The sequence below is a fragment of the Eublepharis macularius genome, chromosome 4 (assembly GCF_028583425.1).
Source record: "Eublepharis macularius isolate TG4126 chromosome 4, MPM_Emac_v1.0, whole genome shotgun sequence".
NCBI lineage: Eukaryota > Metazoa > Chordata > Lepidosauria > Squamata > Eublepharidae > Eublepharis > Eublepharis macularius.
In genome coordinates, this window is record NC_072793.1 from 163,693,959 (window position 1) to 163,720,170 (window position 26,212).

The 26,212-nt window shown below is 44.7% G+C and overlaps 1 protein-coding gene across 1 annotated transcript in view; it reads right to left on the minus strand.

The window, feature by feature from the left end:
* PPT2 (palmitoyl-protein thioesterase 2) overlaps positions 1–26,212 on the minus strand; it is a 53,717-nt gene that overhangs the window by 12,182 nt on the left and 15,323 nt on the right. The window contains exons 2-6 of the mRNA XM_054975253.1: positions 14,523–14,695; positions 9,749–9,902; positions 5,552–5,647; positions 4,406–4,513; positions 2,443–2,526 (exon numbers count right to left, since the gene is read on the minus strand). Coding sequence (XP_054831228.1) covers positions 2,443–2,526; positions 4,406–4,513; positions 5,552–5,647; positions 9,749–9,902; positions 14,523–14,684 — 604 coding nt within the window. The 5' untranslated portion in view covers positions 14,685–14,695. The remainder of the gene's footprint in view (positions 1–2,442; positions 2,527–4,405; positions 4,514–5,551; positions 5,648–9,748; positions 9,903–14,522; positions 14,696–26,212) is intronic.

Genomic DNA, 26,212 nt, shown 5'->3' on the forward strand with positions numbered 1-26,212 from the left:
GAGAATCACCCAAACTAAAATGCAGCAAGGGACAGTCTTGCAACTGGAAATACGGTTAAATAAGTCTAGGCAGAGTATTCAACAACCCCAGCTTCCTACATCATAACAATTTTCAGTCCAATTTATTTCAGCAGAAAAGATGCAACATAGGCTTAAAACTATCCCTGAAACCAATGAATAAAAGAGCTTAATTTGGCTGGATAGAGCCTTGAGGTTTTAAAATAAACATGTTATTCCATGTGTTACAAAAGAGAAAAAACAAAAAGTCAAGCTAGAGTTGAGAGAGGAAAAAGAAGATCTTAAAAATAAGCATTTGCTCACTTCAAAAAAGATCTAGAAAGATAAGCTGAGCTATTGTTTAATAGCCTTAAAATTACTATTCTAATTTTCAGTTATTTATTTGAAATGTTCCCCTTGCATCGATTTGGTTTTGGGGGATAGGGGGTGGGGTCCATTTCCTTGCTCGAATTTGCTTCTAGTTGCAAGACTGTCCCTTGCTTCATTTTGGTTTAGGTGATTCTCTGGTGAGATGTTGGTCCTCAGAGGGAACAATAGAGAGTGGCTGGTCACTCTGCTCAGGGAGTGCTGGGTTTTGGGGGGGAGGTCTTCAGTTTGGTTCTTTTGGGCTGTCTGGTGTATAGATTGTAACTGGGAGTGTGGCTGTGGAAGCCATGATCCATGTGTTTCTGCAATTTCTCCCCAAAAACGGACAGTGGCTAGTCACCCTGCTGGGGGGGGTGCCTGGGTTTGGGGTGGGGCTTCAGTTTGGTTCTGTTGGGCTGTCTGGTGTGTAGATTGTAATTGCGAGTGTGCCAGTGCACATGGAAGCCATGATCCATGTGTTTCTGTAGTGAGACTCATTTCCCCCCACAATAGAAACAAATGGGGTGGCTAGGGGCACCTTCTTTGGAGGGGGCATAAAATGGCCCCCTGGGATCCAATCTTCATGAAGCTTGGGGGTCTTTAGAGGACAGACAGAGGTATGTCCCCTCAAAATTTTGTAGATTTCTTTTGCAAAATACCACTCCCATCCCTCTGAATAGCCCCCATAGTTTTCCTCATAGGAAATAATGGAGATTGGAGGTGGCTGGGGGCACCTTCTTTGGGGAGGCATAAAAGAGGGCCATAAAATGGTCCCCTGAAGTCCAATCTTTGTGAAACCTAGGGGGATCATTAGAGGACCATTAGGAGTAGGTTCCCAGCAAATGTGGTAAAATTCTGTACAAAAATGCACCCCCAGACCCCCGGAAAGCCCTGAATTGTGTTTCCTATTAGAAACAATGTCTGAATTTTACCAAATTTGCTTTGTATTGTCAAGCCAAACTGGAGAATGTATTTGGAATTCGAGCAATGCCGAATTTTTTTTCCAGTTCGGTATACCGAATTCAAATCAGCCAAAAAAAATTTCAGTGCACACCTCTACATTTGGGAGCTGGAAAAAAGTGTAGAAGAAAGTAACCAAGATGATCAGGGGGTTGGAACACTTTTCCTATAAGGAAAAGCTAAAGAGTCTGGGACTTTTCAGTTTAGGAAGAGAGGAGTAAGGGGGGATATGATAGCAGTTTATAAGATTATTGTGGGGTAGAGAGAGAACTTTTTCTCCCTCTCCCAAAATGCTCGAACTCGAGGACATCCCATGAAGCTGATGGTCAGCAGATTCAGGACAGACAAAGGGATGCTTCTTTATATGAGTGACTGAGATGTGGAATTCACATGAGTGACTGAGATGTGGAAAATGTAGTGATGGCCACAGTCACAGACAGCTTTAAAAGGGTATTAGACAGATTCATGGAGGACATATCCATCAGTGGATACTTGCCACGGTGACTAAAGGGAACTGCCACACTCAAAGGCAGTAAACCTCTGAATACCAGTGCCAGGAGACAACATCAGGGAAGGCCTTCAATGCCCTGCTGTTGGCCTACCATAGAAACTCATCAGCCACAGTGTGAGACAGGATGCCGGACTAGATGGACCACTGGTCTGATCCAGCAGGGCTCCTCTTACGTTACCACCATTTTGCTGAGGCCCCACTAACCACCCTTCTCTCCGGGTCGCTGGAGGTATCAGTTCAAATCCTGGTTGGTAAGCAGAGAACAGTGGGCAAGGAGACTACTTGGGAGACACAAACAGCTTCCATGCTTGTTGGTTGCTCTAACAACCATCTTAGAGAGAGGGGGGCAATGCCCAGGTGAGCACCTGGCAACTCTACCTGCACACCTACTATCTAGAAAGGAGAAAATTCCAAGGAAGAACAACAGGACACTCTGCCCTGAGGTGTCCCATTTGGCCTAAGAGAAGGAACATAAGACACTCGGTAGTCCAAGGCTGTTCAGACTGGAGCTACTGCAAGAACACAGGGACTGGCTGCAAGTGAGTATGCCAGCCAATAACGACCACCCTACCACTACCTTGTGTGTTTTGGGACTGTGGGATTATTACCTGTAGCGTTGGGGTTGACCTTCTCATCATTCAACAGGGCCAGGAAATTGCTGTTGTTGAGGTAAAGATCTCGATGATGTGGATCTGGAAAAGCAGAAGCAAGGGCGGGGGTGTGTGTTAGGAAGATCAGAAAGAAATCTGGTTTGGGCTCCTTCCTTCAGCAGAGGCCACCTCTCTTCCTCCCCCCACCCCCTGCCTCTCAAAAGAACCCCATTTGTAAGCCACTCGTTTTCTCCTCAGGGATTACTTTTTTAACACAGTCCTGGAATCTACTTTTAAATGGGCTGGTGTTCACTCTTGGAGCAGGGCATATCAAATGATGTGTTTGCACGTGTGAAGAGCATAATTCCTCACTACTGAAAAATCACCACCTCGTTACTCCCCACTATAGCCACACTTGAGATGGAAGATAACTGGACTTCCGCAAACCCAGTAGAACTAAACTACTCTCTTGCTCTTTTCAAAGATTCCAGGGACCCTGACATGCCCTCCCTTTTCATAACCCACTCAAACTGTAAACCTGGCTCCTAACTCTCTCTCCCCCACCCTGTAAACCTGGCTCCTAACTCTCTTTCCCCCCACTACCCCTAGTGATTTCTTCCTTAAGTTTATACTATACAAACACCTATACGAACACCTGTTACTGTACCTTCGACCCAGTGATCTCGAACACAATTAATAAAAGCTACCTACATAATATGATGTTTATGCTGTTGCTTTAGGATGGTTCCATATTTCTACAACAGCAGCCAAAAATCTAGCAACTCTATATGTAAATCATCTGTCTTTATTGCTCAATAGTCTGGAAGTCTCAACAGTTGAAGAAGCAAAATCCTTACTAATTAGGGGGGGGGGAATCAGCACCTGTCTTAAATTTTTAAAATTCAGGGCAACTTAAGAGTACATGGTCAATAGAACTGATGCAATTAAAATCGCCATTTCACATTCTCTCTGAGTATGGAATACCAGCGTATCTACCTGACAAGACTGCAGATGGTAAAGCATTACGACGTGCCAACATAAAGGCGCATCTACATTTAGGAAATCTTAAATTAAAAAAAAATACATTGGGATACAAACTGGTAGGGGAATGCTAACTGTGAAGGTTGAGCAAACCCTGCTTGACGTATTTTTATAATCCAGATGTTTTAAATGAGTTTCACTCTGATGTCTTAGTTCATCAAGAATTAGTCTCCCCATCAGTTCTGTTGACATTCCTAGGCACATTAGTTTATAATTCACCGATTTATTCCAGTTGCTCTTATGATTGTCTAATTTAATAAGACCGAGCAAACTAACTTCAAATTAAATGCCCTTAACATCTTTACTCAGAGGAACTCAGGATGATGTACATGAATGGTGGGAAGATCTCATCTTCCCCCTCAAGCAACAGCCAAGTGAAGTAGGTTAGGTTGAGAGAGGATGAATGGGCCAAGGTCACCCAACAAAGTTCATGGCCCAAGCAGGGACTCAAACCTAAGTTCCCCAAGTCCAGCATTCTAACCTCTACACCAGCTCTCCTCTATTTTATCCACACAACACCCCTGTGAGATAAGCTAGGCTGAGTGTGCGCGACTAGACAAAGGTCATCCAGTAAGCTTCCATAACAGTCAAGATTAGGATCTGGGAGACTCCGTTTCGAGTCTGATACACCAACCACTACACCATATTGGCTCTTGAGATAATACATGCAGAAGTCCACAAGGGAGGCACTAAATGAGAGCTGACAAGTTTCATCTCCCAGCTGTCTCCTCTGTACAGTCTGCAGAGCAGGTTTAGTATACAACTAATTAATTCACAAACTCACCAGATGGCCCTGGGAAAACCACTTTTTACCTCAGCCCCCCCCCCCCCCATGTGCAACACAGATAGTAATACAGGCCTGTCTTACATACCCTCCTGTATGTGAAACAACCTGAACATGCTAATGTGCTCAATCAATGATAAGTCATATGACTCTCACCATTCCAATAGTTACAGATAGAGAAATCCTGGCCCAGTTGTGTGTAGCACAAGCGATATAGATTGGATTTCATGTGTTCAGGAAACAGCCATTTTAAGTACTTGGTGTCTGTACAGAAAACAGAAACACAATGAGAGAGAGGGTGCATTACTCAACACCATTACCTTTCCCCACAACTATTCCTGTCCTGGACTGTCCTCATTCTAACATGTCTCCATTTTGATCCACAGTTTGACCTTATTCCAAGCCAGCCCACCCTCAGGGATGCCAAAATTCCAGGGGACTTCCTCCCTCGGTTACATAAACTAAAAATCGTATTAGCCACAGAGGTAGCTTGTGAGCTGGATGATACTGGGAGGCACTGGTGTAGTGATTAGACTAAGACCACGGAGACCCAGATTCAGATCCTGCCACATAAGCTCACTCTCTCAGCCTGACCTGTCTCAAAATGGTACCTGTGAGGATAAAATGGATGAGGGGAAAACTGTGTAACCTGCTCTGAGGTCCTCACAGAAAGAGATAAGAGATGTAACAGTTATCTGCAGCATTCAGTGTTCTGTCATCTTTGTAGACCCAGAGCACAAAAATAGAAGATAAGAGTATCCATTCTGGATCAGACCAAGGGTCAATCTAGTTCACAAGGACTCACAAAAGATTATTGGGAGGCCCCCAAACAGTCTTGTATCCTCCAGCTTGCAAAGAGTACCCAGGTCTGAAGGAAGAGAATAGTTTCCCACCCAACTACTGCTACCCAAGATCCTTAACTGGATACACCAGGAACTGAACCATAAGATTTCCACAGAGTTACGGCTCCTTTTAACTGCGCTAAAACACTGGTTCATGCAATTATTCAGAAGTGTCTGTTTCATTGGCAGCAGCCTTCCAGGATGTCAAACACAAAAGGGTATTTTGCCCAATAGATCCAAGATCTCTGAGCTCAAGATTCCAGGGGATTGACTCTGGGACTTCCTAAATCCAAACTACATTCTCTGCCATAGAGCCACAGTCCTTCACTAACAACACACATGATAAAAATACTACACTGCTCAGTGTATGACAGCACAAGGGGACACAGCAACATTTTAATCTGCTCAAGAGCCCACAAGCAGCTTTGGGCCAGCATCACCCAGTGTTTCCTCTACTTACCCCCATATTGTCCCATTTGTGGGGAAGAGAGAGATATGAAGGTGTCCACGTTGTGATCGGGCATCGTGGAGAGGAGAGCGCGGCAGATCAGTCCTCCTGCAGGACAGAGGAACGATGGAATCACATTCAAGGACAAAAATGCCGCAACGTTCAAGATAATCTTAGCCCTTTTCAACGTCCAATTTGAACCACCACGGGGCAAGAAAACTTGGGCTGTTTGTTCTTGTAAAATTCATTACGGCGCCCTCTGACATGAGAATAAACTGCCTCACCTTTCAACCTAGGTTTTGTCTCTGCAAAGTAAACTGCCTTCTTGGATAGGATATGTGGCAGATTACATACCTACTATTAGAAAACCTTCTTGACCCCTGCTGTTCAAGAGAGAGGTGGAGGAGAAGAGTACTTTAAACTTTTTGTTCATTTTTTCCTCTGTAAAGACATGCATAAAGTTTTCTTGGGAGAATCCCTGACTCACTGAGGGATGGGAATTGGGGAAAGAGAATATTTTACCAATTCTCAATCAGCTGTCTTTCAAATGCCCAACATCGAAGTGTGATTATTACTACTATGAACAAAATAAACTGTACGTGAAGGAACAGATAATTAATACAATGTTTAATCACATCAAAGAATTATTTGTTCCTTCATGTACAGTTTATTCTGTTCATAGTAGTAATAGTTCTTTGTGAAGGCACTTCTTTTTGTTGTTCCTGACACGAAAGTGTGAATATTCACTGAATTTAAGAATAGCAGTTTTATGCTCAAAAAAGGGTGATATTTCCGTGCCTTTTGGGGGAAGGTGTCTGCTTTATGATTCATGTTCATTTAAATTTTAAAAGGACTCATAAACCTTTCTGGTGAAAATTCACTGAGAAAAATGCATCCATTGTTTAAGGGTGAGATAGGAGGGAGGATAACAAAATATTAAAATGGTCTATGGATAAAAATTATTGTTGTTACTGCCTGTACAGAATAAAAATGTTAACAGTGAAATCCTATGCAAAGTTACACCCTTCTAAATCCACCAGGTGGAACTCTACTTAACAGGGAAGCATTAGTAATGTGTAAAGACCAAGACTTAGTTCTCACTGAGGTTGTGTGTGTCTGGATTGTACTATGTCAGGATGCAGGTGTGGGGTAGGGGCTTGCATAATTCTGTGTTCCTTCATACAAAAGCTCCCTTCACACCGAAACCCAACATGTCAGGGAGGAGGGTTCTGGCCGAACATTCTCCCTGATGTCTTAGATTTCTACATGCAGGGAATTTGTGTGTGTAAAATGTGCCCTGGACCATGTGAGCCCCCAGTCACATAAAATGGAACAGCTGGGGCACAAGATTACCATCTCAGTAAAAACTGGAAACAAGAGTCTTGCTCCAACTGTTAACTCACTCTGCGGTCTCAGGCAAGCCGCTTTCTCGGCCTCAGATGAGGGAAGTCATAATGGTGACCTACTTTACAGAGCTTTTATAAGAATGATGGAGATCTGGTGCTTTGCTATAGTTATGAATTCACAACAAACTCTAACAGATTTCTGGCTTGGAGTAGAGCCCCCAGAGGCATGTTCATCCTCAGCCAGCAGAAATTTGTGAGCAATGGGAGAGGGGAAAAAACCAAGAAATGCAAGAGCGGCAGGACTCTAATCTGGAGAGCCGGGTTTGATTCCCCACTCCTCCACTTGAAACCAGCCGGGTGACCTTGGGTCAGTCACAGCTCTCTCAGAGCTCTCTCAGCCCCACCTACTTCACAGAGTGTCTGTTTGTGGGGATAATAATGACACTGACTTTGTAAACCATTCTGAGTGCGGCACTAATCTGTCCAGAAGAGCGGTATATAAGCACTAGGAGACTAGTGATCACACAACCACTGCTATAAGGTGCTTGGCTGCTGGGCGCTTTGGAACTCTGCACCCAAGTGTCGCAAGCCAGACCTCTTCTTACAAAAGATCTTTCATGGGCTTTTGGCACCACTGCTTGTTCTTGCAGGTCAGCAAGGTCTAGAGGTCTGCCAACTAAGGGCAGCACTTCAGCATCAGCCAAAAGCCAGCTCCAGTCCACAAAAAGATTTGGCGTAACATTTTATGGTGTTACAAGGCTGTGCTGTTTTTTGCTGCAACAGACTTCTGGAACACGGTCATTATAATTGCTCTGTGACCAGAGAGTCTTATGGCTAAAAGCACGCTGACTTATGCCAACAGGAGCCCAAGCCTTCCCGGACTTCATTCCAAAGCTGATGACATTTAATTTTCTTTTTAAAAATTGTGTTGTGGAGGTGTTGGAAGAACAGGGGAATACTTCTGCCTCTGATCACCAAAGAGAGATAAAGAGCACCCTCAGTAATAACAATTACAGGAAGACAGGAGGGCCAACTCCAGAATTCTTACAGGACAGGTAGTCAGTGAGACCCCCTCAGCTGCAAGGCATGTGGAGAACTCTGGGGTGTGCTGTCATTCACCGAAAGCCTGAACCTTTACAGCTGTCCCCCACCCCCCACCCCACACACACACCCAGGGCTTTTTTTCTGGGAAAAGAGGTGGTGGAACTCAGAACTGCACAATGACGTCACTTTGGGTCAGCTGGAACAAGGGGGGGGGAGTTTTTTAACGTTTAAATCGCCCTCAGCAAAAATGGTCACATGGCTGGTGGCCCCGCCCCCTGATCTCTCTGTCTGGAGATCAGGGGGTGGGGCCACCGGCCATGTGACCGTTTTCAAGAGGTTCCGGAACTCCGTTCCCTCACGTTCCAGCTGAAAAAAAGCCCTGCCCAGGGGCAATTCAAAACCTTTGCCTTGACTTTTAAAGTCCTAAATGGATCAGAACCTAAATGGACTGGAACCTTCCTAGCTGCTTTTAGGAGGGATGGATCCAGCGTCCACCAAGCTTTTGTTCTATCCTTTCTGATAAATTACTGCTGCTTTTTCCCAGAGGGCAAGCTTCTGTTTTGTTAATTTTACTGTACATGGCATTAACATTTTGTAGCCATCCCAGAGGGCACTTTATATACTGAAAGCTAGGAGAGAAACGTTTAAATAAATTTGTAAACAGATTCCTAGCGCTCTGTCCTCTCACATTACCACAAGCCTCTATGAACCCCAGAGAATTCTGGAGAAGAACGGCTGCCCACTTGGTACAGGGTGCCTACGAAGCTCAGAGCAAAGCTACAAGTGACTTTCTTCACATGGAGAACACTAGATTTTTCTCGCAAGGTTACCTGGGAAGTGAAGTCCGAGTGGTCCTTCCCCTCTGTTAGAATCGCTGCCTGAAGAGCCACAAGAGCAGAAGAATCCTTCCACTGTTGCTGCGGCTGAAGCTTCACCGATGTGGCCGCTTTCTCCAGAGCTGCTCCCTGGGAGCAGGCAGCCTGCAGGATGCCCTGGGAGAAAGTAGCAGCTGCCCGCTCCCAAATGAAGCCCTCTTGAGGCTCTTCAGGCAGCGATTCTAACAGAGAGGGGAAGGACCACTCGAACTTCACTTCCCAGGTAACCTTGTGAGAAAAATCTAGTGTTCTCCACGTGAAGGAAGTCACTTGTAGTCACACTCTCAGAAAAACCAGCGGCCTTGGCACCAATTCTGATTTCTTGAAGAATGGAAGGGCAGAAGGAGCTCAGCAGGGCCATGGCACTGTGCCCACTTTGTCAACAGCTAGTAACTGCCATGGGAAAGGGTATTGTGATATAGGAATTCGGCAGTAAGAATTCTGGACCTCCAGAAGTGCTCTCACCTTGTAGAACAGCTCGCCTGAGGAGGCCAGGATGGCTCCTACACTTTTATCAATCCACCAGTTGTTCAGGAGGCTACTTTAATAAAGGGAAGTGGTACAATGGAATGGTTCAGGAGGACATTTTTTGTAACAGGAACAGAGTGTGGTTTATTTCAGGGTTCATTATATGCTCTTACTGCCTTGTTATCTCCTTTCGTAAATCCATTTTCTTGTCATGCCATTTCTCTAACTTTCATAATCCTCATCCTATGGCACTGCTTACTGGATGCCTTACACTGTCCCATTACATTGTCTGATATCATGCGATCTGCCTTGAGTCTCAGCAAGAAAGGCAGGCTATAAACAAACAAATAAAATTCTCTCTCTTTGGGTTTTTGCAGAGTCCAGATGGGGAAGTGTAAAGTACCAATCTCTCCATGTGAACCCCATCTCAAACAGACCAGGAAGCATAAAGATTATATAGCACTTGCCCCACATACCTTGAGAGTAACAGAGGAGGTGGACCCCATCAACGGCATTTTGCATAATGGGGTACATGACTTGCCTGAACCCCTCCACCTGCATCCAAAGCGGTTTCAAGCTCTCGGTGCGGTCAAATAAATCAACAACCGTCACGTTGGTTCCTGGGTGGGTCTAGAGAGAGATGGTGGGGAAGAGAATGACACACCAATTCAGAAGGAGTCAGAAATACATACGATGCTAAAGCTCAGAGTGGGACTCTCCTCTGCACGACTAATATGCTCGTCACTTGTGCTACGTTCACCATGCGAAAACCTGCTGAGTTCTGACTGCTCGGAATTCTGAAGACTCCTTTTCCAAAGCAAGCGAGAAAATCTGCTTACCTTGATGGCATTCTGAGAAGGAAGGAAATGCCACCGGCTCCCCAACTTTTCCTTTCTGTTATCTTTCATTATCTCACTCAGCTTATCTACCTTGGCAGGTGGGAAAGCGGGAATTTCTGTAACCCAAATTCCATAGAAAGCCAACCTACTGTCCCTCCAACTTCTAAAGGACTTGATTGGATGCCAAATCCTTAGGAAATAGTAGGGTGAGATACAAAGTGCAGCTGGGCAGGCAATTGTTCACCCCTCCACCCTAAATTTTTAGCCTTTTTTTTTTTTTTTGGAAAAACAAGATGGAGATGGGATCAGGCCCCCTCCTCTCCCACACCCCCTCCAAGATGGATGACTGTTGACTTTGATAAGTCTCGCATGGCTTAAGATGATGACTGGTATTTCAGTTACGGTCGAGAGGCCATGCTTTGCATTATTACCTTTTTCTAAGAGCCGAAGCTGAGGTTGGTTGCTGCAGCTGCTAGGCATGTGAGACAAGACTGTGGAAGGAGACCTTATCTATCTGAGGAGAAAAGCTTGTGGAGAGGGACAGGGGGCACCATGGAATTTGAGAGAATAGAATGTTCACCAAGTTCAGTCCAATAGCTTTTTCTTGTGTGTTATGTCCTTATATTTTGCCATTCAATCTATGTGCCTATATGGTGCCACCATTTACGTAAGAACAAGTGCTTTATGACTGAATGGCTGTCCGTCTAGCTGTGAGACATATGGTAAAATGCTTGTCTTTTGCTCTATGTTCTCATTTCTAGTGACTCAAACTTCCTCAGATGGCCTATAGGCAACAACACATGGCGCTTTATACTACACACACACACACACGTGCAGGGAGGAGCTGTGGCTCACTGACAGAGCAACTGTTTCGCATGCAAAAGGTCCAAGGTTGGATCTCTGGCATAGCAGGTTTTTTAAGGTAGCAGGTGATGTGAAAAGGCCTCTACCACCGAGCGAGAAGCCAATACTGACCTTGACAGACCAATGATATGACTTGGCATAAGGCAGCTTCATGCATTCCTATCCTTTGTAAGGAATTGGTAGAATCTACTTCAGGTGCAGCCAGAATCACATCTGTTTACACCCTGAGATTTCAACAGGGCTCCATGCAAGCTTTTGAACCTAAAGGTGCCACCTTAGGGCTAGGGTTTTTAAAATAAGCACTGATTGAAAACTGGTTCCTGCACTCTGGAATCAAATTTTGTACTTGGACAATTATAACATACACCCAGCCCTGCAAACAGGTTCATCTGTCTTGCAGGCCAAGGCTGGGTCAAAATAATTTTGGTATCTTCCAGTCTTATGATTTTCTTTCCACAAAGGAAACAAAGATACAAAACCCAGCACTCATCATGAGCTCACAAGCCTCCTCCACAGCACCCTTGACTTTCCAGTCCGACCAGTGAAATCCAGTTTAACCATCAGCTTAATTTTTTTTTTTGCACATAGCACTTAGTGAACTATATTTAACTGCAACCTGCCAAGATTCTGAGTCATGCAGGGTTGGGATAGATGAATTATAACCCATCCCAGACTCCAAATAGGAGTGGTTTCTCACGTAATTTCCCATCCAGATCAACACTCAAAGCATAAATCCTTATAAATAACTGTGCAAAATTTCTGCCACTTAACAGACATGAATAAAAGTTAGTTCCCAACATTCTGCCCCACTGCATCCATCATGGTTTACAATGACCAGGCAGCCAAACCTAGGATAAATTTATAGAAACACAGAGCTCCGTTTTAGGTTTGGTTTATACATGTATGGGGATATTAATAGACCTACACCACTTTAGACTGCAGGCAGAGGGAGAGTTTTTCATTTTGGAATGGGTCCCCTATCTTAAGATCCTCCTGCAAAGAGAAATCCAACCAAAACGAGGCATAGAACCTTCCTCCCCAATGTTTTTTTTATATATACAAAGAAATATTCAACGGTGGAATCCCACTGTCTGCCATCTGGAAGGGCAGTCCATTCTGCCGCCTCTTAAGATCTGCCACCCCATTTCTGCTGTATATGTGAACCACGCCTTTGGATTCAGCAAAGCAGGCTTAAGGCCTACTGCAATGGTGCCCTTCAAAGCACCCCTTTACATTCTCCTATCCACATGCATGTCTGCTCTTCATTCCTATGGGGAAATGTATCATGCTACATTTGGAAGATGGGAACAGGGGGAAAACATTGGAGAGGGAGATAGAAACAGTCACATTTAGGGGGCATGCCTGGGAAATTCAGGGCCATCAAGAACAGGGGGAGGTGAGAGAATTGTGAAGGCTCAGGAAACCAGGTGAATTATGTAATTTGTTTTAACGTAAATGTTTGGAGTGGGTCTGCTTGGTGTAGGGATGGGGCAGAGGGAATCTGGGCCTGGAGAACTTATGGTTGCTCTTGGCAGAGGGAAACATTTCTACTGGGATAGATAGGAGAGCTGAAAAACAGGGATGCATTAAAAGCAGTGTATTGTGCTGGTTAGAATGTCCGACTAGTTGACTGTTATAAAGTCACACAGAAATCAGATAGATCTTTTGCATCTCACCTTGAACTTCTGAGAATTTTTGAAATTGAAGCCTCTTTGACAGGCAGGCACAATTGGATTTTTTAAAAAAAGACTTTTAACTTACTGCCTGTTAAGAAAAAACTCAAATGAAGGAGTTCATTGCTTTTGTTTATTTCCTGGAAAGGTTGTGGTCATATTAAAACGTGCACTCCAGAATCTGTTCCTGGTGCTTGCCCCATCATTATAGCACAGGAAACGCTGGGCTGGCAAGACAGGCCCGTTAGCTAAGCCTCAGAGGCAGGAAGTTGCCTTATGGAGTGAAATCACTGCCTGCCCTGTTATTTAAAGTTACAAGCATTCAAAGCACTGTTGAAATAAAAATATATACAATGCAAATCTGGCTAATGCTAATAACCAAAGTTAAAAACCAATTAATTCTTCCATCTGCAGACACAGCATACAGTGCAGCCAGTTTGGTGTAGTGGTTAAGAGCACAGGACCCTAATCTGGAGAACCAGGTTTGATTCCCCACCTCCATTTGAAGCCAGCTGGGTGACCTTGAGTCAGTCACAGCTTCTAGGCGCTCTCTCAGCCCCACTCACCTCACAGGGTGTTTGTTGTTGTGGGGATAATAATGACATATTTTGTAAACCACTCTGAGCGGGTGTTAAGTTGTCCTGAAGAGCAGTATATAAATTGAATATTGTTGTTATTGTTATTATTTAAAAACTTTGGAGCAACACACTAAAATATATCATTTGGGAACAGTAAAGATAAAAAGCCGCCTTCTTTTAGACTGAAACTGTAATAGTTTTTAGAACCCCTAAAAGGGCTCATAAAAACATCAAAGGGCTCATAAAATGTCAATGGGTTTTAAAGGCCATCCAGAAGAGAGAGGTTTTTAAACACTGCACCAGAAGGCCAAACGAAAAGGGAAATACCCATATTTCCAAGTGGAAGGAGTCCCGTAACTTGGGGCTACCATTTAAAAGTCTCTGCCACAAGTACCCATCAACCTTTCCACTGACAAAGCAGCTGCAGCAGGGCACCACTGGTAGATGAAACCCTAAGTACCTATATATAGGTGAACATAATACTTGAGCTCAAATCACTTAGGGCTTCAGACCCCCCTGCCAAAAAACAACAACCCCAAACTAAAAGCTATGGTAGTTGGTAACACACTGGTATCTGCTGCTCTACTTCGCACAATCCCACTTTCCCACTAATTTGGATATCCTTCACCTACCTTTGCAATCATTCAACAGAGACCTGTTATGATGAAATGATTAAAGTGCCAGACTAAGACTGGGGAAACCCGGGTTCAAATCTCCACCCAGCTCTGAAGCTCATTTGGTGATTTGGGCTGGGTGAGAGAGTGACTTGCCTCCCAAGGCTATTGTGAGGATACAATGAAGAACCATCTACTGTGCCCCAAACTCCTTAGAGGAAGGGCAAAGGACCAGAGGTTAAACAGATGCCCTGTGCAAGATGGTAAGTTGTGCAGTAGTGTGCATCCCGCTTATAATGTTCTGGCAGTTGTTTGTGCACTCTTCCACCCCTACGCGGAAGGTGCTTGGCACAAACAACAGACAAGCAGAACACAAGGTCCTGCCAAGGAATTTGACCCCATCCTGTTTTCTGCCTATGCACCGTAGAAGCAAAACGGATGAGCTTCGCACACAGGTCAGGGATTCCCTTGGCAGGACCTATTTTTGAAGTACAGGGAGATGGAAAGGAGAGTGCACCCCAGCTGTTCACTCTCCAGTTGCCTTCAGACATTTCTGATGTTAATTTGAATGATACTCATTTGGTGTGAGAGGTAGTCAGGGAGAAAGCAACACTAATAAAGTTATTTTCCATCCAGCATCCCTCAAACCCTCCCACATCTACAGCCACTCGAGGTTTCCTACCTCATTGATAAACTCTAACAGGGCTCCAAAGTCGGAAGGGCTGTCAAAGAGGCCATGGACGACAATGACCGGCTTGTAGGAAGCAGTCAGCGTGAGTAAGAGGAAGATAACCAGGACGCAGAATGGAGCCAGCACTCTGATGCAGCCCCGGCGCTGCCGCATGATCCTGCCAGCTGGAAAAGAGAGAAGGATTAATCTTACCTCCCAGTTTGGTCTCTCCTTTTGCTGCCTACCTTCTGCTAATCTTCCTACCTGGGCACTACAACCAACATGCCCTCTGTCCAGGATAGATAACGCTAAATCCAGAGGCTCTGCCCGTAACTTTGACAGTACCGAGGCCTATCTACACGGTATATTGTTTACAGTCTTACAGACCAGGCGTTCACTTGGAGTTTGATGCTGGAACTTACTTCCCAGGTGTAGTAGGGCCCAATGTAATTTGGGCTCCCTTTCAAGGTCACGTAAGCCCTCCCCACCACCACACACTCTGCTTCAAGTCAGGGCCTTTCCTTATGGTCCTGATCCAAGACAGGTCCCACATACCTGGGAATTAAATTTCAACACAGACCTCCCAACACTCATCTGGCTGGCAGGATCCATGGAGGATCTGCGCACAGTGCTTCATGTAGTTAAGACAACAGAAAGGGATGCAACAATGATGTCTCCTGCCCTGATGCTCCTTCTCCTCCTCTGCATGACATGGCAAGTCTGTCTTCAGTTTTACCCCATGGGAAGTGAGTGGGGAAAGATGATCAAAAGTACAGGTAGGGTTCTGGGTGGAGCAATCGCCTACATCCCCTCCTGGTGCCTTGAAATTTTTAAATAGTACCTCTCTAGGCAGAGATCTGGCAACTTTAATAATAACAACAACATTCGATTTATGCACCGCCATTCAGGACAACTTAATGCCTGCTCAGAGCGGTTTACAAAGTATGCCGTATTATCCCCACAACAAAACACCCTGTAAGGTGGGTGGGGCTGAGAGAGCCCCACCAGAGAACTGTGACTGACCCAAGGTCACCCAGCTGGCTTCGAGCAGAGGAGAGGGGAAACAATCCCAGTTCTCCAGATTAGAGTCCCGCGATCTTAACCACTCCTAAACTTTACTTCTGCCCAGCTTTTTTTCTGTAATGTTAATTTTCTAACTCATTGCTGATACAAATATATGTTATGATTTGGAAAAGGGTACACAATGAGAAGTACAACCATATTTGTTATTCCACTTAATTACTGTCTTCAATCCATAATACATGATCACATTCAGTCATAGGTTGCCTCCCTGTCCTGGGCTCATTAGGGGCCACTCCCCATTTTTGCAATCTGCCATTCTTTCTCTAAAACCATGGTAAGCATCCAACACCTCCATACATAATTTGGGCTGCCACCAAAATAGCGCCTACCTTTTTGTTAAGAATCTTTCCTTGAGAATCTATCCATCCATTTGTATCCTGCCCCTCCTCCAAGGAGCGCAGACCAGGGTGCATGATCTTCCTTACCCCTTTTGTTCCGAAAATCATACTGTGAAGCGTGGGTGAGTGGCCCATGGTCCCCCAATGAGTCTTTGATCCAGAATCGCTCTGGCCTACTCCAACATTCTGTCTGTGGCATCTGAGACTTCAGCAACCCAACAACGGCCATTCCGACTAGAAATTTCACAGATTCCCACACCTTCCAAATGCTTGCAGCAAACAAAGCACATGTGCCCCATGGAAGCTTCCAGGTTCTTACATCCTCAAAACAATACAGCAAGACCCTTATCAGCTACACTTTAAAAGCAAGTTTAAGAAAAATAGTTTTGGTGCCTGGCCTACAAAACCAGGCTTAAACAGCCGCAACTCTAAGGTCCCAGTTCTAATCAATCTAATCCCTTGAGTGGAGGGAATCCACATGAAGGCAAAACAAAATGTCTTTATTGGTTGCTGACTTCTAGACAGAGGCCAGAGGAACAGGAGAGATTTTTTCAGACCCGAGAGGAACAGAAGACAACCAGCATCATATAAAACCTGACCTACCAGTATTCAGCTGAAAATCGCCTGTGGCTACTATTGTTGACGGATGCAGAGGGCTCCCTGTTTCTCTCGTGCCAAAATCTTTCACATGGGAAAACAGAATGAAAATCCAGCTCAATTTTATACCGGAAATAACTAGGATGACTGTGTCACGACTGTACCTCAGCCAGTATGTTCTTGGGGCTGAACTATTGGATTCCTGCAACAAATCAGCCTGTTTTCTAGCTAGTGCTCTGAGGGGATTTTGAAGCTAGGTGACTAGGAGTACTGATGGTTCTATGGAACTCTGCCTTTCAAAATGGTGGGAAGAGTAGGTTCTGTCCCCTTCCCCTGAGGTGGAAAATCCCTCTCCCCAGTCCTATAATACATGTTACAAAGTCTGTCTGGTGGATATGTGGCATTCTGTGCTAGGAACTCAATTCCCATGTGTGCTGGGTAGGGGACTGCTTCAGGTGGCAACTGTGGGGAGATGGGGCTTAGGGCATTCTTCCACCACCACTGCTGTCCCAACCTGAAATAGGGACAGGGAACAACCTAAACGTAGCCGTCAGTAACACATACATTTCCCTAGCCAGACAAATAAGTGGTTCCCCAAGGCCACTTCAGGTCAGGAAAATGATGTGGGCTGAAGGAATTCTTAAGCTTCCTCTCCCTGGTGCCAACATGAATCAGGCTCACACATGCCTCCATATTTGAGATCCCAGCACAGAGTGCCATACTGACTTTGTAACATATGCATCAGCCTTGAGAGGACTCCATTTTCTCCTCAGCCAGACAGACATGAGAAGGGCTTGCCCTTTGTTCTTAAATGACTTGCAGATCCTCACATGACCCAGTTCGGGACCTAAGTTGTACACCACACCACAGTGGCTCTTGTCTTGTATACCTCTTGAGTAAATGCTACTAAAGTAACTTCTTAATTTTTTTCTCCTACCTCTAATTTTCCAAGTAACCTCAGTGAATTCATTTTCTCTGATTGCTTATTTAATGATTTTGAGGTTTGGGTTGCATGTGCTTATGCACACGTGTGCTTTTTATTTTTTAACAGTTTTGTAGCTGTAATAAATCCCTGTTTGCTCAGTGTATAGGAGGGGAGAGAAATGAAACAAGCTAAATAGGCATCTGTAACTGAATTTTTTTTTTACTATGGATACTGTGGTTTTTTTTAAGTGCCAGTACTTATATATAAGGTCGCACCAATTTCCACCAATTCCTCCCACAGAACTTGGGAGAGCCCCTCCCCTCCCACAAAGGTGCCCGTACTCAGTACCAGTGAATGCCACCCCCCAAAAAAGCCCTGGCTATAGGTAAGTATCATTCCAGCTCAGCAGTGCTATTTTTATGGACACAAAGCCTTCACATATAAAACACAGAAGACGCTCAACCAAGAGGTGACAGTATAAACAAAACAGTATTTTTGCAGTATAACCACTGTCTTCTAACAAAAGTATAGTTAATTTTTACTCCTGTCTAGATTTGAAAGGCACACCAAGGCACCGTATTTCCAGCTCCCCCACAGCATTGCCTTCTCCCAGAGAAGCCAGAAATCCCTTCCTACAGTCTGCCCAACACCACTCTTCCCAGGAAATCACACAGTTCCAGAGTTGCCAAAGCAAGATCTCAGTTGCCTACATCAAAGCCACAACACTGGAGAAAGGAAACATTTCCATTTATTTGTTTACTGTATTGATAGTCTGTCTTTCTCACTGAGACTCAAAATGGATTACATAACCCTAAGTCAACAACATTCCATACAAAGAAACAGCTAATAAGCACAGCACGAGTTGATATGATCCATATAAGGAGACATCAAATAAGAGATGGACTAGGGTTACAGAAGTCTAAATGAGCATAGCATTATTAGGTATGATACAAAGTGTGGATATAATGGGAAAAAATGGTATTACAACAGTAGAAAACAATAAAGCAACAATAGGGTAATACTTGCAGCAAACAAGTAATACATCCTCAACACAGTTCCTTTACCTTTATGAAGCACCTTCTTGAACAGTTCTGTAATAGTATAGCCCTAGCAATTAGTCTGTCAAACTAGGACTGGGGAGGCAAGAGTTCAAACTCCTCCTCAGCCCTTGGGCCAGCCTAATTAACCTCACAGGGTTGGCAAGAAGAGATGGGGGAAATCCTGCACAGTGCTTTAGGGGAGGGAAGGACATGAGAAAAAATATGAAACTGCAGGGGAAGGCTTGTGCAATGGAAAGATTACCCACCTGCCCACATAAGATACCTACCTATAGAAAGCTAGGTATCAGTGACAAGGCTAGGTCCTTCTTCCTGACACACTTGTTTTCTGGGTGCAAGGGTTGTAGGAATATCTAATTGGTCTGAATGGGTACAGCCCTGACACAGGTCAGACACCGTAGCAAAAACTAGATCACTCCCAGTACAAAGCCTGTTGTCTTCTAAAGTCAGCCCAATAATCACAGTTGGCTGGTGAAGGCATACACTATGTTAACATTACTAATAAATATGCTGATGAGTCTTGCCATTAAAACCATCATTTGCATAGTTCTTTGAAGATGCAGACTGCTTTCAGTCTTTATGTGGCTCACTTCCTCCGCATCTTGACCAGGTCACTTTTAATCGTACTCAGGAGGAGGAAGAACAGGCAGTTCTGAGAGGAACCCACCCAAAAGCAAAATGGGCATGGAACGAACTTAGGTCACCATAATGTGAACCCAGTTTCCTTCCTAGCATTTCTGTCTTGACTGTGTGACCCCAGCCAACTGAGAGCCAAGCTACAAGTGACGCCTTACACAGGTTGGACACTTGTCAGCTTCCCTCAAGTTTTGATGGGAAATGTAGGCGTCCTGGTTTTACAGCTTGGCTCTCCATTACAGCTGCAAGACCAGGATGCCTACATTTCCCATCAAAACTTGAGGGAAGCTGACAAGTGTCCAACCTGTGTCAGGCGTCACTTGTGGCTTAGCTCTCACTCTCCTGTAAACAAGGGTGTCATTTTATAGTTAGCATTATAGATCATGGACAATATTGGCTTAATGTATCCCATCAAACACGATTTCCTTTGTTTCACTAAACCAATTGATTAGAGGTACACAAGAAGAAATCTTACCACTGTACTCATTTGGCATGCCCTCAGCTAAAATACCTACAGCAGGGGTCTTCAACATGGTGCCTATTGGCACCATGGCGCTTGCCAACAACTTTCCTGGGGCCAGGCACGTGTTTTCAGAAAGCAAGTGGGCTTAGGTGGGGGTTTTGCCCAGCAGGGCTTCTGATTAACTATTGGAAATTTGATTGGCTGCGCAGAAATTCTAAAGGTGCCTGCGGGATTAAAAAGTTTGGGGTCCCTGACCTACAGAGTGCCTCCCACATGAACTGTAAAATCAAAACCAGAACAACAAGATGAGCAATTTCATTAAGTTTTCCTAGTGTACATTCCCCAGCAGCGCAATGTACAGCCCCCAGCCCCCAAATCTTCTTTAATTCATTTATGACCAACTGTCTCCTCAATGCTGCTTACATCATTTTTGTCTCCTCCATTTTATACTCACAACAATTCTGTGAGATAGATTAGGCTGAGAGTATTTTTTAAAAATTAAAACAAATCTCATTCAAAATAGAAATAAAAATTTGACAACAATAACAGCAGGTCTATACATAAGCATCTCCAGGGCTTTTTTTCAGCTGGAACGCAGGGGAACGGAATTCTGGAACCTCTTGAAAATGGTCACATGGCTGGTGGCCCCGCCCCCTGATCTCCAGACGGAGGGGAGTTTAGATTGCCCACCGCACCGTGCGGGGCCACCAGCCATGTGACCATTTTCTCCAAGGGTAACTCACTGAGTCCCACCACCTCTTTCCCCCAGAAAAAAAGCCCTGAGCATCTGTAAAAGGTTTCCAAATATCAAAAAATTAAATCCATACACAGCAGTTGTCTATTTGTCATATGTTCAAAGACTGAAAAGGTTATAAGGTCTTCAATCCACTGAATTATAGGTAGTGGGTATTTTTCTCTCCTGTGCTGTAATGTAAGCCTTTTAGCTACAGTAAGGGCATGGAGGCCTTACTGGAGGAGTATATGTAGTTGGGTCCAAGTTCACCCAGCAAACTTAAGTGTTTGCATTAGGGATCTCAGGTGCTTGCCAGTGGCAGGCAATCTCCTGGTGATTTACCAGCTTTCCTGCCAGTTGCCAGCGACTGGCAGGAAGTTTCAGGCCTCCCAGAGATCGCCCACCACCAGCAGGGACCCCAGGAACATGTTCCCGGCAAATGTGACAATGTCACTTCCAGAAATGACATTGTTGCACTGGCCACAGGAGTGTTCCCGTGCTTTGTTTGGGGCTGATCTTGGCCCCCAAGAGGCTGATTCTCAAAGAATCGGCCCCGTGCAGAATGCAGGAGCACTCCCACAGTCAGTGTGGCTGGCTGTGGTCACTTCTGGAAGTGACGTTGTTGCGTCGGGGCAGGGAACACGCGCCCGCGAAGAGGAGATTCCCGGTAAGTTCTGAGTCCTCTCCTCTCACTAGGAGGGTGGACAGACCTGGGAACCCTAATTCACATATATATTGAGAACAAACTAAAGTCCCGCATACTCATCACAGATCCAAATTCCGGTTCTGATCCATTCCTCTCCCATTAAAGCCAGCTCACATTGCAAAAATAATCATCACTCTTCCCAAAGTTTAAAATCTGCACAGAAATCCCTTACTCCATGAAGAACAGCAATTGCACCCAGTGTGCCACACAGTAAAATTAACCAAGGTTAGAGGAGCAACTTGTATTCAGACGATCACTCGAGTCCTAGTTAATTAAATCATGGTTTCATATAATGGCTGAACCAAATCACTAAGCTAAACTCATATTGACTTGTAGTGTGTGTACTCCACCTTGGATCTCAGTGAGAAAGGCAGACCATAAAAACAAGTCTCTTTTAATGGAACCAATTTAGTTCTGTATAGAAGCTGCAAGATTTTAAATTTCACAGAATCCCTCTTCAGGTAGAATGGCATGGAAACATCTACAACAGACCACGCCAAGGCTCCAGGTATTGGAAACATCTGTGTTTCAGATAAGGGGTTAGTTAAAGCTGAAAACACATACCTTTCCAATAATGAGCTATTGGCAAAACTAGGTTACAAGCAACTGAAAACATTTGCATTTTATAAAGTGGCTCGACATTCATAACTGGGGCATTAGAGATGGATGCAATGGCCACGCATCTCTGTCTGGATTATGAATTCTAAGGACACCTTTTGAAAGCACTAGGTAGACAGATAAAAAATGAGTGCTTAGCCTGGGGTGTGTGTGTAGGGGGGAGATATTTTTTACCATGACCAAAGAGTTGAAGAGCTTCTTGACACATTTTTGCTGTGAATCCCATACTATGGGAACCTTGGCACTAAACTCTAGCCTGTGTATGCATATGGCCCGTCTTAATATTTCAGTTGCCACCTTCAGGTATCCCAAACAGTCTAAAGGTGGTGCGCAGTACTTCCTTGTCCCCCACACTTCCTGTTACATGCTGAAACCACTCATCACTTGGGGTGCTCCTCTACAAAGACACCCTTAACAAAAACAGGGCTGACCCACTACAGTCTGTTAAGTCTGGAAGGGAATATCACCACCAAGTGAAAAATGTAAAGGTGTTCTCTCTGTGTAGGACTGCCAACCAGCCAACATTTGATTGCTTCCCAATAAAACTGTTTTCTCAGTTTAGGATAGGAAAAGCCAGTGAACTCAAAATTCTACCAGGCCCCGCTGGTTACCAATTAAGACAAACTCATTAAAGCTCAGACCATTAAAGCTAATCAGCAACTGTAGAATAACCACAGTTTAATTAAAATGCTTCGGTTAGGGTGATCATCTGAACACAAGCCACTCCACTAACAAGGTACAATTAAGCCAGAATTTGAAGCCACATTTTGAGGTTGGTTTTATTAACCACAGTACATCTTAACTATGGTTTTGCACGTTGTTCAAACGTGGACATCCCAAGCTGTTTCCCAGCACTGCTCTCACCACAATGCAGGGTGAGATGCCGGCTGTATCTCACCGGGGGCGGGGGGGGGGGTGAAGGCAAAGATGTCATATTTATCAAGGCATCTTCTGAGTGCACCACTTTTTCCTCACCACTGAAGAAACCACAACCAGCATCTACACATCTGAGGTTACAAAGCCTTCTAGGTCAAAGGGCAACTTAGAAGTTCAAACATGGATACGTTTCAAGCACTGCCAAGTTGCCACAGGGAACAGCTCAGGCTCCCCATATGGAGCAGGATAACAACTCCAGAACCAGAACCGACACCCTCACTAGGACTAGCCTTACCTTGGGGGAGAAGGAAGCAGCAATCGTCGGCTACCCCATGGCTCTTACCTGGATCAAGGCTGACACTCTCTCTTAACCTCAGATGCTCTCTCAGGGAGGGCTCAGCTCAGTTGCTGAAGCTCCAATTCCCAAGATTATGAGTCTTTATTCCAGCCTAGCCCTCTCCTTCCAGCCAATCACAATGCATTGTGGAGGACACAAGAATTCCCTTAATTGTTCCAGCCTTTCCTAGTTGGCAACGTGAGTAGTAATTTACTAGATGCTCAACACAGCAGGTTCCCTGACCTGGAGCAGTTAGATCGTATGCCAGGCTGTACACAGAGAAGATAGCTCCTGCCTGCCACACTGTCACTATGCCAAGGAAAGCTGTGGCAGACAGGAAAAGTCAGTGGTTGGAACACCAAATTAGGACCTTGGGACCCAGGTTCAAATCCCCATGCAGCAATGAAGCTTTGGGCCACTTACCCTCCCTCAACCTAATCTACCACACAGAGACATTGTCAAGGCAAGATGGAGAAAAGAGGGAGAGCCAGTCTGAGGTAAAAGATGGCATAAAAATGCATGCGTAATCTGAAAAAAGCTCTTCTGTTACTCCCAGGAAACTCTTAGGCCTGCCTACCACAGAGAGTTACTACCAGTGATCCTGGAACATGGCTGCCGGTCAGAGTAGATGACGTTGGGCCACTGGGACCTGCAATCAGACTACTAACAAGACTTTCATTCGTTCACCTCACATGGAAAGAACTACAGCCATAACAAATAAACTAGTTAGTATTGATGTAGTGGTTCAGACAGTCCAAAGCATGCATTAATCCTTATTAATTTATGCCAAGTTTATTATCCCTGTACTGCTAATATAGAAGCAAAAAGGCCAACTGCCTGCCTCAAGGCCACTTCCAAACAGGAGCATCCCAGCTCACAGATGAAACCAGGGTTGCCAGGTCTTCCTGGAAACCAGCAGGGGATGGGGACTCACAGAGTTGCAAAGGGGCTCACTAGTGACATCAATATATCAGTGCACTGCATTCAATCCGCCTGTGCCCAGAAATGATGTCAGCATGTTGCCAGGGTATGCCATGAATGCTCTAGCATTTGAGGAAACTAGGGTGCCCAGGCCTAGTTCCTGCCCTAGCCCTGCCACTCCCACTGCTACTTGGTGAAGCAGTGGAAGCAACCTGGGGGGGAAATCAGTGTTGCGCTGATACCATGACATCATTTCCAGTGCAACGCTCTGGGATTCTCCCTGGAATCCTAGAGCATCACCCTGACACAACAATGTCGTCACATCTGGGTTTGTGCCAGAAGTAATGTTGGGGTGTTGGCATGATGCTGCTTTTTTGTTCCCACCCACTAGTTGCTAGCACTTCATTGGCAAGCCTAGCATGAGATGCTCTGCGGGGAATAAAAAGGCTCTGCCCCTTACGTTTAATCAGCAAAGGCTGTTTCACATGAGTAAGTCATCATTTGAGGTTGAAGGAATCTGTGGCTCAGAGGTAGATCACTTGATTTGCATGCAGAAGGAACAAGATCCAATTTTCAGCATCTCTGAGCAATAGGATAAATGAAGCACATAACGAGGAAGATCTCAGCCTGAGACCCTGAAGAGCTGCTGCCAGTCAGAGCGGACGAGCGGACAATACTAAAGACCTTGGTGGACCAAGGGTCTGATTTAGTATGTGGCAGCTTCATATGTTATGTGACACATACACAACACGTGGACTCTTATTTATTTAAGGAAGTATAGACTGCACCTTCATTTCCTAATGTGGATTATAACCTTGGCAGACAACTTTGCATTTCTGCATCTGTCACAGACAGTTGTTCCTAATGTTAGTACATCAGCAGTTTGAGTTTCAGCTTTCATTTTGAACATCCTATGGCTGACTAAAATACCTTTATTTGTATTGGCGTACACTGGATTCACACAAATTCCAGAAGCACTTCCTTCAAAACACACCATAACTGCTGTTAGGGCATTCAGGTTACACAATCCTATAGACATTTATCTTGGAGCAAGCCCTGATGAACACAGAGAGACTCACTTCAGCAAAGACACGAACGGCAGGGGTCTGTAACTTTTTACAACAAAGAGCCAAACAACGTCAGAAGTTAGAGGGAGCCAGTATAAGAAAGCCTATTTGCCGAACTGAAAATATATTATTTAAAATTACTTATAACTGACATGTTGATCAATAATCCATAAAGTTTCCACAGCTCAAACACGGGTTGCTGCAAGTCCTTCATTAGGAACTTGAGAGGCTAAAATCTCACCATAAGGAAACAAATATAAATTTTATATTATACACACACACACGTTAAAAATAAGGAGCACCTACGCCACTATTTTAGTACACAGGCATAACCGTGCATGATTCCCGCTTGCTGGATTCCTGGCAGCTGATCACCTCTTTCATTTCCATTGAGTCCCATAAAAATCTTTGCCTGCCACTCTCCTCACATACTGGTTATTCTAGTACTTCACTTAGAGCGGAACTACAAGTGACAAAAGGCACAGGTTGGACACTTGTCAGCTTCCCTCAAGTTTTGATGGGAAATGTAGGCATCCTAGTCTTGCAGCTTGGCTCTCTGACTGCTGTCCAATGGACTTTTCAACTGTCACTTGTCCAACATTCCGCCAAGCTGCCTACATTTCCCATCAAAACTTGAGGGAAGCTGACAAGTGTCCAATCTGTGCCTTTTGTCACTTGTAGTTCCGCTCTAACTCCTCCCATGAACCTTTAAAAAAATTGCTTTCTTTTTAGTATAGCCATATTTGGTACCAGATGGAACCACGTTTGGCTTTACAGCCATAGGCTGTAGACCCCTTTATACACAGGATCATGTTGTCTGTGCCTTTGGCACTGGTCTTAACTTCTAGGATTTCCCTCCCCAGCACTAAAAGGCATTGTTCTCCTTACTCATTCACATGTCACAAACTTTGTAGGGTGAGTCAGCATTATCCCCATATTACAGACAGGGGCAGGGGATGACAAACTGAAGATTGCCTAAGGCTACCTAAAATTTACTAGCATCCAGCCAGAGGAGCCTTGCTCCAACTTAAGTAGCTCTTCCGCTGGAAGAAGAGTCATTTAAATTGGAAGAAAGCTCCTTAGGCATGGGAAGGCACTTAGCTTTACTCAGCAGAGCAGCAGGATACATGCCATTAATTCCGTGGCAGAGCTGACATCTGAACCATGGACACCCTAGCTAATACGGTATTCTTAGATGTAACATTTTGAAAACTAGGAAGGGGTTACATGACTAAGAAATGGAATCAGGCCAATAATTCCCAGAAGCGTGTTCTATTCAGCACCTACAAAATATAGATCCTTTGTAGTTTTACAAGTTTTTACAATCCTAGAGGCAGTAAGTAA